At 44.9% G+C, this 17,060-nt stretch overlaps 1 protein-coding gene across 1 annotated transcript; it reads left to right on the forward strand.

Moving 5' to 3' along the window:
- The first annotated feature begins 2,012 nt into the window (after positions 1–2,012).
- Ppic (peptidylprolyl isomerase C) lies at positions 2,013–14,603 on the forward strand. The gene is made up of 5 exons (XM_032885975.1): positions 2,013–2,193; positions 7,753–7,866; positions 8,315–8,408; positions 10,060–10,244; positions 13,837–14,603. The coding sequence occupies exons 1-5, from the start codon at positions 2,077–2,079 to the stop codon at positions 13,963–13,965; spliced, it is 639 nt and encodes a 212-aa protein (XP_032741866.1). The 5' UTR covers positions 2,013–2,076; the 3' UTR covers positions 13,966–14,603.
- The last annotated feature ends 2,457 nt before the right edge of the window (positions 14,604–17,060 follow it).

The following is a 17,060-nucleotide window of genomic DNA, read 5'->3' on the forward strand; positions in this document are numbered from 1 at the left end:
AGAACCATACTTTGATGTGTTTATCCTGAACTTGAAGATAAAACATCTTTCTTTTTTTCATATTCTTAGTAAGTTTTTTTGTTAATTAAAAGCATTCAGTAAACCACAGCTACTAACATGCAAAAAAGCTAATATTATTACATGTGTTGGATGTGTTTACCTAGAAATCAAGGTTTGGTAACAATTTGAAAACTCAACGTAAATCATCACATTATCAGAATAAGGGTGAAAAAAAAATCACTTGATCACTTCAATTGATTTTAATAGATGATGCTGATAAAATTCAAAGCAAGTTCAAGACCAAAACAGTAATTAGGGTTAGAAAATAATTTTATTAATCTAAAAAAAAAGTACCCTGGGGGTTGGGGATTTAGCTCAGTGGTAGAGCGCTTGCCCAGGAAGCACAAGGCCCTGGGTTTGGCCCCCAGCTCCGAAAAAAAAAAGAACCAAAAAAAAAAAAAAAAAAAGTACCCTGAAAGAATCTTCAGCAAATTTCATAATTAATAAAGAAACACTGAATATCTTCCTGTGGGACTAGAACCAAGACAGAGCACATGAGTTTCACAGGCTTGTGTGACAGTGTCGCCCAAGCTGGGTCACTTAAAACAACAAAAGCTTAAGGCCTCACAGTTCTGGAGGTTAGTCTGAAATCAAAATGTCTTCTTTAAGGGCTCTGGATTCCGCTTTGCCTCTCAGCTTTGTGAGTAGCAGCCACGGTCTCTGGCCGTTCTTAGTCTATACCATCTGTCTCCTTCAGTCTTCAGCTTCTCTATCTTCCCGTGTTCTCCTTTGGGGCTGTTTCTTCTTCTTTCATAGCAGTCCCATGATAGAAGGTACAGTCTACGCTAATGTGACCTTAACGCTGACTCCATTGGTGAGACTATTTCCAAATAAGGTCACATTCGTAAGTACTTGGGATGTCAATTTTTTTTAAAGATGCATTAAGTTGTATTTAATTTTTTTTATTTGTGGGAGGTGGGGGATATACGAATGCCACAGCCCATGCTGCCCAGATCCACAAAGAGATCCCCACGCACACACATAATTTAAGAATGAGAAAATAGTTTTAAAAGAATGAACTGTCCCCGTTTTGCATATTGTACCAACATAACGTGCCAAGACACTGAAGAATTTCACAAACAAAAAATAAAGCAAAAAAAAGTAGACACATTCCTTTTACAAACATTGGACAATATTCCTCATTCTACTCGAGGCATTGTGTAGATCTGAATCATCAGGAGAAGTAAAAACAGCCACCATCCCTGTTCCCATGGTGTTTGTTTCAGATAAGAGAGACCGAGATAAGCACAGATAAATATATTCAGTCACCTAGCAGGGTCATCTCAGAGAGATAGCCTTGCTCCTCAGTGGGGATTCCTTCTCCTGGGTTTAGAAGGAGGGAAGAGAGGGAGGGGCAATAGTTATTTCAAATTTAATTTTAGTGACGTTTTATTAGACTAAACTGTTCTACTGAATTCATACTTCAAAATGTTGTGTTTTAGAATAATCCTGTTCAGGCTATAAGATACTTAAATCCTCATCGTGGAACATCTGAGAAATAAGAAAACTACAGAGAAAACTATTATGTCTGGTCCTTGTTCAGGGCCTGTTCTAAGAGCTTCCCAGAAAACTGTGGCCAAGGCCACGGAGTCAGCACCAGCACAAAATCCCTCGACCTCCTCAAGTTTTTCCTGGAGATTGAATCCTACGATTCCCAAAAGGCGAGAGGTAGTCATCTCGAGAAACTTGATGCAACCCGCCCAGAAATCCCCGGAGGTCCGATAGGTGCCCAGGACATCCAGGTCCCAAAGGAGCCTTGTCAGTATGCTGCTCTCTGGGCGCTGCGGCCCCACCAGGCTCACTCGGCTTTGCACCTCCCCCGACGAGCCGCTCCTTCTGAGCCCCCAATTCCGGCCACCGCTTTGAACTTGGGAGGAGCGCGTCCCAGGTCCCCGCCCTGCCCGGATCCACCACTCTCCCTACTAGAGCCGCGCAGGCGCAGGCGGCCAAGAGTCCTGCCACAGTCCTGGAGCCTAAGGTTGCGCCCGGGCCACTGTCGCCGTTCCATCGTGCACCATGAGCCGGGGTCCCCGTCTGCTGCTGCCCGCGGTGCTCTTCCTGGGGCTCGGAGGCCTCGTGTCTTCTTCGGGGTCATCGGGCGTCCGAAAGCGAGGTCCCTTGGTGACGGACAAGGTGATCCAGCGGCTACAGCAACTTCTCCGGCGGGCCAAACACTCGGGCACATGGGTGACCAGACCGCTGTGGCAGGGTTGGAGAGAAGGGGCTCCTAAGCGGGGCGGGAGGGGGGACTGGCGGGGACTGGCGGGGACTTTTGGGGTACTGACTGGAACTGCAGGGAGCTGGGAGTAGGAGCAGGAGGGACTAACTGAGATTTGAGTCTGGCTGGGACTGGGGGGACTTAGAGGTGGCCACGCGGCAGGCGGGAGGAGACGTCGGTGACCGGTGCGCTCCCAGCACTCGGGGGCTACTGGACTAACTCTCGCTTTCCCCAGCGTCGGTTGTCTGGACTTGTCATCCGGGCTGGTGCGACGTGAGCAGCTTGGCAGCTGGGACAAGCTCGCTGTGCCCGCAGGGCCTTTCTTCTAGAAGGGCGGTTGCTGGAGTACTTCCTTGGCTTGGCCGGGATGTGCGACAAAGCGGGAAGAATGTAGTAGAGGGAGGGGACAGGCTGAAGAGTGGAGGCCCCGCTGCCTGCTTGGGACGCCATCCGCCGCAGGGAAGAGCTTGGGGTCCCATGGAATGCTCAGAAGAGAACTGTCCTTTTCTCCTGGGTAGGAACTGTCACTCTCCAAGAGGAAAGGGAACAATTTAAAACCTTGTGGCGGGCCTGGGGTTGAGCCCAAGGCAGCAAGGCAAGGCAACATCTGACTCTTAAGGGAGGCATGAGGGGAATCCCCAGGAACTTAGTCCCTACAGTTTCCACTGCTAAAGTTCATTTAAGACTGCTTTACCAGAGGATAAAAAGAACTGATGCTGGGACAAAGGGAGGGAGGGATTACTGCGGTGGGGTAACAACCACTTCCGGAGTGGGGGCGGGGGTGTGATTCTAGTAGTCTGGGAATGGGATGGAAACAGCAGAAAGTAGTCTTAATGACCAATCCAGGTTACCACTGGAAATGATACCACGGGGCTAGGAAAAGGTTTAAATCCTCCATGGCAGGCTCAACCAAAGAGCCCGCAAGGAGAGGGAAGTGAGTCCAGCCATCCAGCCACTGTCCTGAGACCCAAAAGCCAGCATGATTACTGTAACAACCATCCCCAGGCGGCCCCTTGATCTTTTAGGTTATCTAAACTGAAAAACTGAGTTGTGTGAACCACGGAACTAAAGCATATTTGGTCTACAGATACTACTTCAGATAAAACCATAAACAAAGTTCACACAGACTCCAGATGGTGGGTTGGAGAGGGGGTAATCTTGGGAATGGGGAAGAGGAATCTGAAGTAGACATTGGAGACATAACTAACATGACTTGCTGAAAACTTAGTCGAAAGGGCAAACAGGGTAGTTAGAGAGTATGATGCCCAACTGGATGGGAATTTCAGATTAGCAATGGGTTACTCTTTAGTTTATGTCCCCAGTTACGCTGGAAATGTTTCACCCAGAGAGCTTTTAAATCAACTCAGAGCAAGTCAGTGACAGTCTTTGCTGCAGTCCCCAACCTCTTTTTGACACCTGGCCAGCCTCTGGTGTAGCCTGAGGGTAGAAGAGAGCCTAGAAAGAGAAGGCTGTGGTTGCAGGGGAAGCGATGGGGCATCCTGACTACATCTGGAGCATAGAACACTGGGCTCTACTCTCAGAGCTGGCCACATAGTTTCTTCTTTTTTACCAAGCTTACTAAGTTCTGACAGCCAGAGGTGTGGGCGAGCCTCTCACAGATCTGCTTTGGTAGGATTCCTGAGTTACTTAAACCAATGTGTTACAATAATTCAATGTGGTAGAAAATAAAGACATTAAGACTGAAATATAGGTCAGCTGCCTTTGACCCTCGCCCACAGTCCTTTCTTTCACTGTGACTTTGTTTATAGCCCGGAATCTGTAAATAAGAGGTCTGGGGCCCTGCTTTGCCACACACCCAGTGGGGATCCTGCCTTAGGTTCAGACTTGCAGCCTCTTGCTCCACTGGTGCTCTGGGTCACAAACTCAGTACCCATTCTCCAGTAAATGCCACAGGTTCCACATATAAACCAGCACAGAATGCATAAAAACCAACACTGCCGTCTTTCCCACATTAGTCATGCCAGGATGAGGTGGTGGCCAGGTGACTCTGGGCAAGTTATCTACGGTGAGAGACTGTCTCTTCCGTGAAAAGCATATGGAAATGATACGTTTCCAGTGTTATGTATATATTTGGAGGTTGTGTGTCTGTCGGCATCTAATATGGATTTTTGACAGATTGAGTGTGATAAGACAGGTGTTTAGTTTGTGGTCCCGTGTGGTGTTTGTCCGTGAATCTTAGTGTGACAACCTAAGTTTGGGGGCAACTGTCACTCATCGCACAGGTGAGGAATCCAGCTCGATTTTAACCTACCGAAAGCGCCAGGACCAATAGTACAGGAACTGAGTTCAATCATCTCACACCCGGTGTCTTCTTTGGTGAATCGGACAGCAGATAGACACAAGTAGTCCAGGATCTATTTGGTCAGGCTTTCGAACCCCACATCCCTCCTCTCTACCTTCTCAAACTTTCAGTACCCTGTAATTTTCAAATAACAGGCAGCCTCTGGAGGAAGGAGGGTGTTAGAGACGCCTGCCGACTAAGTATGGTGTAAAAACCAAATACCATCATTTCTCAGGACCCATCCTCCCATCCTCCCTGTGCCCTTCGTCCTTCACCGGGTTGCTCTCTCTAATTTGCTGTCGGAAGCCCAGCTTCCCATTGAAAACCATCATTTGTAAGTGTGCTTTCACAGCGGAAGGAGCTTTGTGGTCCTTCCCTGCCCAGCTTGGACTGCGTTCCCAAGGGGCTGCAGCAAAGTCAGGGACAGGTCTCCTGGAAGGAGAGGTTTGCCTGACACCTATCTCCCCCCCTGTTGTCTGCTGCCTGTTGGCATTGTGCTGAGATCTGGGAATCAGAAAGGACTGTTTCCATTCTCTAGGCACTCCCTGCTAAGAAGAGAGGTCACACATTAACAAGAGGGGACCTTGGACTGAATTCTAAAGCTCACACTCCTAGTTGGGAAGCTCAGGTCCATCACCTACCCTCCCTGGCCCCCACATCCCTCCTCTGAATTAGTGATAAAAGACCACTTGTTTCCCCAAGTTGGGGTTGGGAATTAATTACTTGAGGTGGTGAAGTCCATGGAGACAATGCCTCAGTCAGCTTCCCAGTTCGAGAACCTCTTTCTTCAGCGGGTGTGGACACCAGATTCTCCTCAGGAGAATGAGGCCCATCTCCATAGCCCCATTTGCTTCCCTTCTTTCTGTTGCCTGGCCAAGCATAGCACTTATTCTCTGCCCCATGGACTGGCAGAAACTCCCTGCTCCAGCCATGAAAAGGCTGCCTGATGCTCGACACTCAGAGGACTGTCCTGACTGGCTGCCTTGGCTTCAGGAAGTCCTGTCAAGTGAGGAATCTGCCCACTCTCGTCCCTGGGCCTGTTGGCCCCTTTTAGGCCTGCCTCCCACTCCTCCGGGGTGCCCTCCCCGAATCCTTCCTGCCCCCTAGGACACATATTGTGTTCTTGGGCACAGCGCACATGTCTTGTACCAGCTGTGGTTATTGTTCGTTTTTCTTTGTTCTTATAATTTTTATTTTGACACCCGTAAACTTCCTGGCCAGGACCTCGCCCAGACATCCCTGTCTCTGCCTCCCACTAAGCCACTTTATCCTACTTCTTAGGTGCTAGCCTTAGGACAGCTCGCTCACGGACACTGCTTTGTAGGCAGGGTATTTAATAACTATTTGTTGGCTAAACAAGATTGGACGTCGTCGTTTCCATTAGCGTTGGGAACATTCTGGTGTGATTCTTCATACTGTCCTCATGGAGCTGAAGGGCATGACAATTGGGAGAGAAACTTCAGAGATAGGTAAGCTGGGCCGTGTGCAGAAATGAGATTTTTTTTATTATTATTATTATTGCAGATGATACTGGGTGTCAGGTTCTTTCTCTTCATCACCTTCAGCTGCCTTCTTTTGCTGCTCTCTAAGAATTTACTCCCTTGTTGGGGATTTAGCTCAGTGGTAGGGCGCTTGCCTAGAAAGCGCAAGGCCCTGGGTTCAGTCCCCAGCTCTGAAAAAAAAAAAAAAAAAAAAAAAAAAAAAAAAAAAAGAATTTACTCCCTTATTTTAAAAGTCAGGAAGACTTCGCAAGCCTTTATCTTCCAGGCCGTCTCTTTAAAATTACACCCCTGGTTTTCTTATGGGGCTGAAAATACAGCCCCGGTTCACCAGCAGCGCTGCTCTGTTACTGCTGAGCACGGTCCTTTCTCATCCCTGTGGAGAAACCACTTTCCACTGCCAGACTCGCATGTGCTGTACGACACTGGTGGTTCTTCCCTTCTGCCACACCTCCCACGAAGAGCCCAGTCTTCGATGCTTCCCGTAAAGCTCTTGTATATAAGCAATAATGAAACGGTGGCTGCTTTGGCCACGTGGAAGTGGAAATGCCACAGAAAGCACTAAATATCACATCAGCCCGTGACAGGCGTTCGGAGATATTGACAGAAGCGCTTGCCTTGAGCTGAGTTTGACAGTCTTTACCTAGTGATTTTTCTAGATTGCAAGGCATCTTTTTTCTTTGACAACCCTTCTTATATCTTTTAAAGCCATCCCTTGAATGTCTTTTTTTTTTCCCCATTCAAACAGTAAATTGGTTCGTATAATCTAAACTCGCTAATAGAATGCCCTTTGACCCTGTGGCCTTTTCAAGCCTCCTGTCTCTGAATCATCAGAACATGGTGATTTGTGAAGCAAAATGTGTATAATTTCATTCGAGGTGAGACAGTTCTCAAAAAGAAACGCCAAGAGAACTTTCAAGGTTTACTCTGCAAAAAATGTGACTTGGACTTCTAGCCATGATATCGTTCTTTTGTCCTAAGATGACAGAGAATGAACAAATTCTACTTGGGTGACTGTGGGAACAGGACCCCTGAACCCAATATTGAAGTTTATAGGGCAATACCTTTGTGAGTAGCCACGCGCAGGTTGGCTGTCCTGCTGGGGACCTGGTATCTTGCTGCCCTTGGATGTGAGTAGCAAATCTTCCCAAGGACGGCTGCTGTGTCTCATGGTCCGTGGCCATTCCCTTGACAGTAGATGTCTACTGAGAATTCATCAACAATTTGTTGGCTCCTCTCATTTTTTTTCTCCTGCCAATAGTAAAGAGAGATGCTTCCTTAAATAACAGTACTCTCTGTGCTCCTCTTTCATCCACAGAGCAGGAAAGCCAGGAGAGGCAGAGCTGTGGTTTTGTAGGGCTTGATGGGAGTAATGACTGAAGACCTTATGGGCTCACTCTGGCCATGCTGAATCAAGCTTCAAACTCAAGTACCTAGGACACTGCTTCACCCATAGGTGGTGCTCAATAAATGTTTGTTGAATGACTATTTGGGAATAAACTGCCCCTATAGTGTTGTTTAACTCTCACTGACCTCATGCTTCATGATTCTCAGGAAACACTGATGGGCAGGCTTTCCTATGGGAGCCAATTTTTAGTTTTAACTTTGATTTATCTCAGATTTCTGTCTCTTTCATGTGGTGACCTTCTGCTGTGCATCTCAATTACCCACAGGTCTTCTTTGATGTGAGGATCGGAGACAAAGATGTGGGTAGAATTGTGATTGGCCTCTTTGGAAAAGTTGTACCCCGGACGGTAGAAAACTTCGTGACTCTGGCAACAGGAGAGGTCTGTCTCAGCCTTATTACCTTTCACCAAGAACAAGTATCGATCTTCCTTAAGACAAGATTCAGAGATGTCTCCTGGAGAAATAAGAATTAATACACCAGATGATTGTGTGACATCGTAGACTTTTATTTTCTTAAAATTGTCTAAGCATTCCGTGTCCCGAGGCTTCTAGAAATGGAGAGAAAAACATCAAGTGAAAATATAGTCTGCTCGTTTTCTACTTATTGATATTCCTTATGGAATATTTACTTATATTAATAGTTCACTCCTATACGTCAATTATTTCAGACAGTTCATGATAGACTTTCTCCAGTACACAATTGCTAAAACCTAGTAAGCTCTGTAGCTGTTTTGTTCCATTTTTCTCATTGTCAGAGAAGCACTGTTCATCATGTGTTAATGTGGGTTGTTTCTTTTTGCACACATTCACTTGGCCCTGTCTCTTTAGAAAGGCTATGGGTACAAGGGAAGCATATTCCATCGCGTCATCAAGGACTTCATGATTCAAGGAGGGGACTTCACGGCTAGAGACGGCACTGGAGGTGACACAGTCTTTGCCTTTATCCCTTCCCGTTTGTCATGCTGAAGCCAAAGCATTAGAGCTGAGGCCATGCACACTTTGAAGACTGAGTTATGGTTCTTGCAGAAATACAGAGGACTAGAGATGTAGCTTGGTGGTAGAGTACTTGCCTACCATGCACAAAGCCTTGCACCACACAACAAGAAAAAAGGCTCACAAAAGAGGCTGCAGTGAGGGGAAGGGGGGAGAGGGGGGTGCTAGAGAGATGGCTTAGTTGTTAAGAGCAGAGTCCTGAGTTCAATTCCCAGCAACCACATGGTGGCTCATGACTATCTCTAAAAGGACCATTCTGGTATGTCTGAAAACAGCTACCGTGTACTCATACATACATAAAATAAATAAATGAATAAATAAATAAATCTTTTTTAAAAAGTGGTGCAGGGTATGAAGTGCAGGGCAGAGAAGAGAAATGCACTCAGGTTTCTTGGGGATGAGGTTCGCAGAGAACCTACTAGAAGCAACCCCGGCTGCTGCTGCAACCCTGACCTCGGAGACTGCAGCTGGCTCTAGCATGACTGCCCACCCCTCTGCTACCCGCTTTCTTACCAGAGTCAGCAGAAATAGTGGTAGCTTTACTTTGCCCTCTCTTCTGTTTTTATCCTCTTTACCTTCCCTGATCAGTGTGTGAATGTGTGTGGGGGAGTGGGTTTGGTGGCTCTTAGGTTAAATTTTTCTGAGTTTGGAAGAGAGGACATTTTGGACTATTGAACTTAGATCTCTCCAAGCAGAGCCATCCTCCAGACTACTGCCCATATTCTAGACTAACAGCTTTAAACTTCTTGGATTTGGTTTCCACTTCTGGTATTTCTCGCTGAGCCAGGGTTTGGAGGTTGGCAATCACTGGGCAGACAGACTGTCAGGAAAGGTGGGCAGTGCAGACCCTTGGGGTGCTAGAACACGGGACAGGTGTTTCTCACAGTCCATACTGCTGCTGTGGGGAAAGGGCTCCTGCTGTGGCTGCTAATTTACTAGAATTCCAGGACATGGGTGTTCCTAGTTTTGATCATCCTGTGTCCTCCGGGCTCTGAAGGCAAGCCTGTCGCTTACAGACTAGCTACTAGTCTTGATGCTGAGGCAAGAAAAAGCAGTGGGCTTAGAGTCCGAGAGCCAGATGTTGCAATCCTGCTCTGCTAGAGTTTTATAACTCTCCCAGCAAAAACCAGGACTAAGAAGTCCTGTTTTGTGGGGTCCATGTGGAGTCAAACCGATGTATTTGCTCAGCGCATGGTTATCCGGGTGGGTGCTGAGATGCGAGTGATTGAGGACCAAAGTCACCTGAGCAGAGGCAGAACCACCAGCATAGCTCAGAGACCTTTCGACCCTGCTTTCAGATGCCTTCTTCCCTCAAAATGAAATCACTGACCCATTTCATCAAGTTTTGGCTCGAGTTCATGGGGACTTTCATCCTGTGCCATGTTAAGGTCCTTCCCTGGTTTGGTTCGGACCCTGTCATCTCTTTCCTTAATGGGTCAGTTTTATTGTACACATTCACTTCTTGCCTTTGCCCGCTCTCAATCCTGTCACCTGTGGGATTCTGATTACATGAAAGACTTAGGTTTCTCTGAAGAGTTTGCTTTTACATCTGCTGTCATCCCTCCTTTTCCCCTACCCAGGTATGAGCATTTATGGTGAGACATTTCCTGATGAGAACTTCAAACTGAAACACTATGGCATTGGGTGGGTCAGCATGGCCAATGCTGGACCAGACACCAATGGTTCCCAATTCTTCATCACCTTGACCAAGCCCGCCTGGTTGGATGGCAAACATGTGGTATTTGGAAAAGTTCTGGATGGGATGGTAATTTGAAATATCTTTTTTTTTCTCTTCCAAAACTTTATATTTATGATTAATAAATTAGTCATTCATTGAATCTTCAAATGTGTTCTTAGATACCCATTACATGATGGATAGAGTTTTTGAAGGTGAACAAATTGTATATGGCATAGTATTTTAATTGCTAATGACATTGAAACAGATATGGAATAAGTTAGGTATTTCAGTTAATTTAAGAAACATAACCACATAAACCAAGGAATAATATGCATTCAATGAAATATTATCTATCTATCTATCTATCTATCTATCTATCTATCTATCTATCTATCTCATCTATTTACAAACATTTTGAAACCTTATCCAGTCACAAAAAGACAAATGGTGTATGAGTTTAATTATATGGGATATTTAGAGTAGTCAATTCATAGAGATAAAAAGAAGATTGGACAGTTGTCAGGAATAGAGAAAGAGTGGTATTTAATGAATACAGAGTTTAGTTTTACAAGTTAACAATACTTCTGGTTGCATGCATGTAAACATTACTTAGTTTTATACTCATTTTGTGACTTTTCTTGGGAAGACATGGACAAACATTTATCAACCCTAGATAGAGCACTAAAAACAAACCAGTGTAGTGACTCTACTGAAATCCAACTTGGCAAACCGATGAGTTTACTGGGTTTTCTTATAGGAGTCTAGGTGAGGGTTTTCTTAAAGTAGCTGGATGACTCAAAGGCAGCTACATCACTGAAAAGCCCATGCCAAGATGGGTTATTACTCATAAAAGCTACAACCTTAGAGCTTTCTGCATGGCTTGCCAGAAGTTCCTGAGAGTTTCCTACCTATGACAGTCGTTATTCCTTGTATAACCTAGGGGAAGTAACTTGTGAATCTTGTAAATTTCAGGGACTTTCTGAGATTTGTGAAATGTGTACTCCTGAGTCTTAAGAAGCCCCTCTCTAGAATAGAAATGTTTCAATATGTATTTTGTTATATGTTTTTCTTACCACAATTAAAATAAAATATTAGCCTGAAGGTGGTGCACAGCTTTAATCCTAATACACTCAGGAGGCAGAGGCAAGCAGATCTCTGGATTGAGACCAGCCTGGTCTACATAGTGTGTCTCAGGCTAGAAAGAGATACATAGTGATATCCTGTCTCTGAAATAAAATAAAATGAAAATATTATAGCCAAGTATGGTGGCACATGACTGTAACCCCAATACTGAAGAGGCAGGAGATAGGAGCATTGTGATTTCAAGACTAGCTATGCTATACAGAAAGTTCTAAGTCAGCCTAAGCTAAAATCAAGATTTGTCTCAATAATAAACAACAATCCAACAACAACAAAAAATCCTGTATTCATGTGACAAAGTCACATCCTAAGTTACATATAAAGATACACATTATAATAATCAGAAATAATATTAAAAGGATCCAGATCTATATTATAGTTATTCATTGAAGAATAACAAAGATATCCAAATTTATAACACATTTCTGAAAATCCTCAGTCTTCTCACCTTTTAGGATTTTTCCTGTAGCTGCCCAGAACCACTCTCTTAGCCTCAGCCAAGTGTCCAGCTATCCTGGTTATCTTCCCTGTTGCTGTGATAAAACACTGACTAAAAGCAACTGGGAGAGGAAATGCTTTGTCTGCTGAGACACTTATAACCAAAACTGAGGGAAAAAAAGAGTTTATTTGCCTTATACTTCCACATTCCTGATTGTCACTGAAGGAAGTCAGGACAGGAACTCAAATAGGGCAGGGAACTGGAGGCAGGAACTAATGCAGAGACCATGGATGGGTGCTGCTTACTAGCTTGCTCCACATGGCTTGTTCAGCCTACTTTTTTGTTATTGAACCCGAGACCACCAGCCTAGGAATGGCACCATCCACAATAGGCTAATTAAGAAAAGCCCTAGAAGCTAGCCTACAGTACATTCTTTTGGAGGCCTTTTCTCAGGTGAAGCTCTCCAGTGATTCTAGCTTGTGTCAAGTTGACATAAAACTCGCCAACATAGGCTTTATCTGGCTTCTAGGTTATAGCCCATCATCCAGGTGTGTCAGGGTAGGAACTCAAGGCAGGAACCTGGAGGCAAGAGCTGAAGGAGAGGCCATAGAGGGATGCTGCTTACTGTCTTGCTCTACATGGCTTGTTCAACCTGCTTTCTCATAGCATCCAGGATCGCTTGCCCAAGGGTGGCCCTGCAGTGGGCTGGGCTTTCCCATATCAATCAACAGTGAAGAAAATGTCTCGCAGACATGGCCACAGGTGAAGGTAGTTCCTCAGTAGAGGTTTCCTCTCCCCAGGTGACTAGTGTGTGTCAGGTTGACACACATAGAACAGCACCCCAACCCTGGCTTCCCTTCCCCCTCCGATATTTCCCTGTCTTTCATTTGCATGGGAGCTGCTTTCTGTCATCTGAGTTTACACAGCATCTCATCAATTCCTGTTCTCTTGAGTTTCTACTGCTGTCTTGATTCCACCCAACCGAAGGCCAGGACGTGAGCACACTCTGGAGAACTCACCAGAAACAGGCTTTCTTGGTCACAGTGCCCTCTGTCCTTCAATGTGAACCTTAGGCACATGGCCCTGAGAAGCTGTCTAGAGCCCCTGCTTCTTGAGATTGAATTACACCCATGGCAGATGCAACTGCAAGACAATTGGTTTAGGTCATCGGTAGAGAAGCAAAGCCAGGGTCTGGACTACTTTTACAAATGCATTCTGGCCTGGACTAGGGTAGGGGTGGAGCTAAAACTGATCCCAATCCCATGCTAATAATTACAATGAGTTGGAGCAGTTAAATAGAAATATCTTTTAGTAGACTAATGTATATACAAAACTAAATAAGTCTTTTCAAATATAAAATTTTACTAGTAAAGAAATTGGGAAATGTATATTATTTGAGTTTCTGAGAAATAAGAGACTTTATCCTGAGTGAATTGATATTGATTGCACACACACACACACACACACACACACACACACGTGCATGTATATATATGTATATATATTATCTCACACATAAAATACTATATATTATGTGTGTACATTGTATATGTTTGTGTGTTTGGGTTGATATATATATTGGTATATTGATATATATATATATATATATTTTAGCCCATGTACATAAAATCCCAGGATAATCTCCTAGGGGCTCCACTCATGGTTACATTGTTTTGAAGACTGATAATAGCATGTAGAAGAGCGCTGGAGTTACTTGCAAAGCAGTGCTTCTCAGCTTGCATGACTTTTGTAAGGATGAAACGTATGTCCCAGGGCTGGGGCTGTATCCCCATTGGTACAGTGCTTACTGAGCATACAGGAAGTGCAGAGTTTGATCCGCCTTGCCACTTAAACCAGTGTGTGTGCCCAACACCCATCCTAGCATTTGGGAGGTGGAAGTAGGACTATCAAAAGACCATGGCCATCTCTAGCGATGTAGTCAGTTCTAGACCAGCCTGATATGCAAGGCCCTGTCTCAGAAGAGCAGTAACAACAAACAAACATCTCCCATCTGTACTTCTGGAACTGGACTGGTTGTTTCTGTGAATTGTCATAGCTGAGGACACCAGATGAGCCACAGGTCTGTTTTTCTCTTTCCAGACTGTGGTACATTCCATAGAACTTCAAGCAACGGATGACCATGACCGCCCACTTACCGACTGCACCATTGTCAACAGCGGCAAGATAGATGTGAAAACACCCTTTGTGGTTGAGGTCCCTGACTGGTGACAGAAATGGAGGAAAACAGGGAACGCACTGGCTGGTCCATGTGCTCATCTGCTATCCACCAGCTGTCTTTTGACTCTTTAGTTACTTAAAGTTGTAATTAAAAAAATTTTTTTCTCTTTTAATTTCCCAGTCTAGATTGCAATGAAGATTTAAAAATCAACCACACAGCCAGATGTCTCAACAAACACCTGTCATCCCAGTATTTGGGAGGTGCAGGCAGGAGGATCAGGAGTTAAAGGCCAGCCTTAGCTACATAGTGAGTTTGGGGCTAGCCTTGTCTATGTGGAACCCTGTTCAAAAAAGCATACCAACAACAATAAAAACCAACTCCTGCTTAGGTGCTTTAATTGAATGACATATCCTTCTCTTCTAGTGGTGCTATTTTCAAATCAGAAAACTTCTCATATGCTATTTGTTTTTACAAACACAGTCTTTTAGTCTCACATGGTTTCTTGTGATCTCCATTTGGGTGATCGGAGGGTTTGTTTGAGGAAGGTGGACTATAATGAGGCTTAGCATTTTCTGTTCAAATAATTCTTGTCGGGTAAAGGGAAACTGGAGTAGTATCATATGTTGTGTATCATCAGCATTTTGGGGCTTTGATGTTCTTTATATTAAATACTTTTTAAATGAATTGACTTTTTTTGCAAGGCTTATCTTTTTATTAATTTTTATGTGATGGATGTTTTGTCTGCATGTATGTCTGTGCACCATGTGTGCGTAGTGCCCGTGAAGTCGACAAGAGTCACTGGACCTCATCCCAACCCCAATCTCAGCCCCATGCATGCGCGTGCCTGGTATTGGGTTTATAGACAGTTGTGAGCTTCTTTATGTGTGACAGAAATTGACCGCAGTCCTTTGGAAGAGCACCAGAGATGAAAAGGCACAGGATCTACAACCAAACGTATAAGTTGGTCATTCACCAAATTTCACTCAACATTTAGACCAGTAGTTCTCAACCTTCCTCATGCTGTGACTCTAACACAGTTCCCCAACCATAAAATTACTTTCATTGCTACTTCACAACTATAATTTTGCTACTATTATGAATTCATAATGTAAATATCTGATATCCAGGATATCTGATGAGACCCCCCCAAAGGGGTTGTGACCCACAAACTGAGGACCACTGATTTAGACTGTCATCTTGAGTCCAGTTGCTATGAGATCTTAGTTGGTAGTGAGTCAAGATTCAGGCTGTATTTAGATGAAATGGGACAGTGCAGTGTAGGGCTGTGTGACATCTTTGGCTATAGCAGAGGCCAAGCTCTAGTTAGATGGAGAGAGAATTATGGCAGGCAGTAAGGAGTCAAAAGAAGTCTCTTTCATCATTTCAACAAGAAAACTGTCTCAGCAAGAGATGAGAGGAGAGATGGTTCGGCAGTTGGGAACTCCCAGTACCCACAGTCACAACTGTCTGTAACTCCAGTTCCAGAGGCTCCAACATCCACTTCTGGTCTCTACAGGCTTCAAGTATGCACATGATACACACACACACATATGCAGGCAAAACACACATAAATAAATCTAAAAAGAGGGAAAGGGATTTCCAAAAAGGTTTGAAGAATAAGTAGGCACTGTCTTAGTTAAGGTTTTACTGCTGTGAACAGACACCTTTACCAAGGCACTTCTTATAAGGACAACATTTAACTGGGGCTGGCTTACAGGTTCAGAGGTTCAGTCCATTATTGGAGCATGGCAGCATCCAGGCAGGCATGGTGCAGGAGGAGCTGAGAGTTCTACATCTTCATCTGATGGCTGCTAGCAGAATACTGGCTTCCAGGCAGCTAGGATGAGGGTCTTAAAGCCCATACCCACAGTGACATACCTACTCCAGCAAGGCCACACCTACTCCAACAAGGCCACACCTACTCCAACAAGGCCACACCTACTCCAACAAGGCCACACCTACTCCAACAGGGCCACACCTTCTAATAGTACCACTTCCTAGGCTGAGCATATACAAACCATCACAGCCATCATGGTTGCTAGTGGTAGTACTGAAGACTGTGATGTGCTTGGGGAATGGTTTACTTTTTATATATATATATGACAAATATTTATTGTGTGGTTTTGCTATAACAGACTGTATCAGATCTTAGTTTGACTTTTGGGACATGACAACGGACAAAGAAATGGTTCTCATGCAGTTGACATTCTAGTGGAGAAGAGGGAAGGTCAAAAAGCCTAAAGCGAGATCAGAGAGATGAGGATGAATGAATGTTGCCAGGGAGGGGTGGGGAACCCCCTTAAAGCAGTTTCCTATGAGTCTCTAGAGGGATCAAGTTTGCACTAAGATATGAAGAAAGTGGGAGGTGACCAAGGCGGGTGGACCCTGCATTAGTTACTTTTCTGTTGCTATGATAAAACACAACCAGGGTGACTTATAGAAGGAAGGTTTATTGGGGCTTACATTTGCAGAGAGAGGAGTCCATCAGCATCACACCGGAAGTGTGGCAGCAGGCAGACCAGCAACTGGAACAACAAGGTTAGAGCTCACAAATTAAACTACGAGCAGGAAGCTGAGAAAGTGAACTGGGGTTGGCGCCTCGCTTTTAAACCTTAAAGCCTAACCCCACGGATCTCCTTCCTCCAGCAAGGCTGTTGCGGTAAATGTTAAAAAATGGTGCAGAACCTTTTATCCCACACTAGTGCCAGCACCATTGGGCCACATGGCACTGCTGGATACTTTTATCTCAGCGGCTCCACGCTGCCCCCAAGTATTCTCAGACCCAGGCGGTCCGCAAGCCTTTCCAGCGTGGCACCTTGCCGTGTTGGTCCCTAGAGTTAGTTCCGGCACCAGATGGCCTCATGGAACTAACCATGATTTATCTCAGGTTAGTATCTTCCCCTGGCAGCTCTCTACTAGCTGCGAACTCTCTGGTTCCAAGCTACCTGGTAAATCAAGTCTCTAAAAGTCCAGCATAGGGCTGGCCTATTGTGGCTCCAGGCCGTGGACTCTGCCTACATTCCCTGCAACTGCTCCCTGGTAGTTAAGGTACAAACTCCCAACTACCTGGTGAAATCATGACTCAATAAGCTGTAATTATCAATCAGATTTATATGTTAAATCCTCAATCCACAATATATCCACA

The sequence above is a fragment of the Rattus rattus genome, chromosome 15 (genome assembly GCF_011064425.1).
Source record: "Rattus rattus isolate New Zealand chromosome 15, Rrattus_CSIRO_v1, whole genome shotgun sequence".
Lineage (NCBI taxonomy): Eukaryota > Metazoa > Chordata > Mammalia > Rodentia > Muridae > Rattus > Rattus rattus.

Coding starts and splice junctions, on each gene's coding strand:
- Ppic (XM_032885975.1), top strand. CDS start 2,077: ATGAGCCGGGGTCCCCGTCTGCTGCTGCCCGCGGTGCTCTTCCTGGGG. Junction 7,867..8,314: donor TGACTCTGGCAACAGGAGAG/GTCTGTCTCAGC, acceptor CTGTCTCTTTAG/AAAGGCTATGGGTACAAGGG. Junction 8,409..10,059: donor GGCTAGAGACGGCACTGGAG/GTGACACAGTCT, acceptor TCCCCTACCCAG/GTATGAGCATTTATGGTGAG.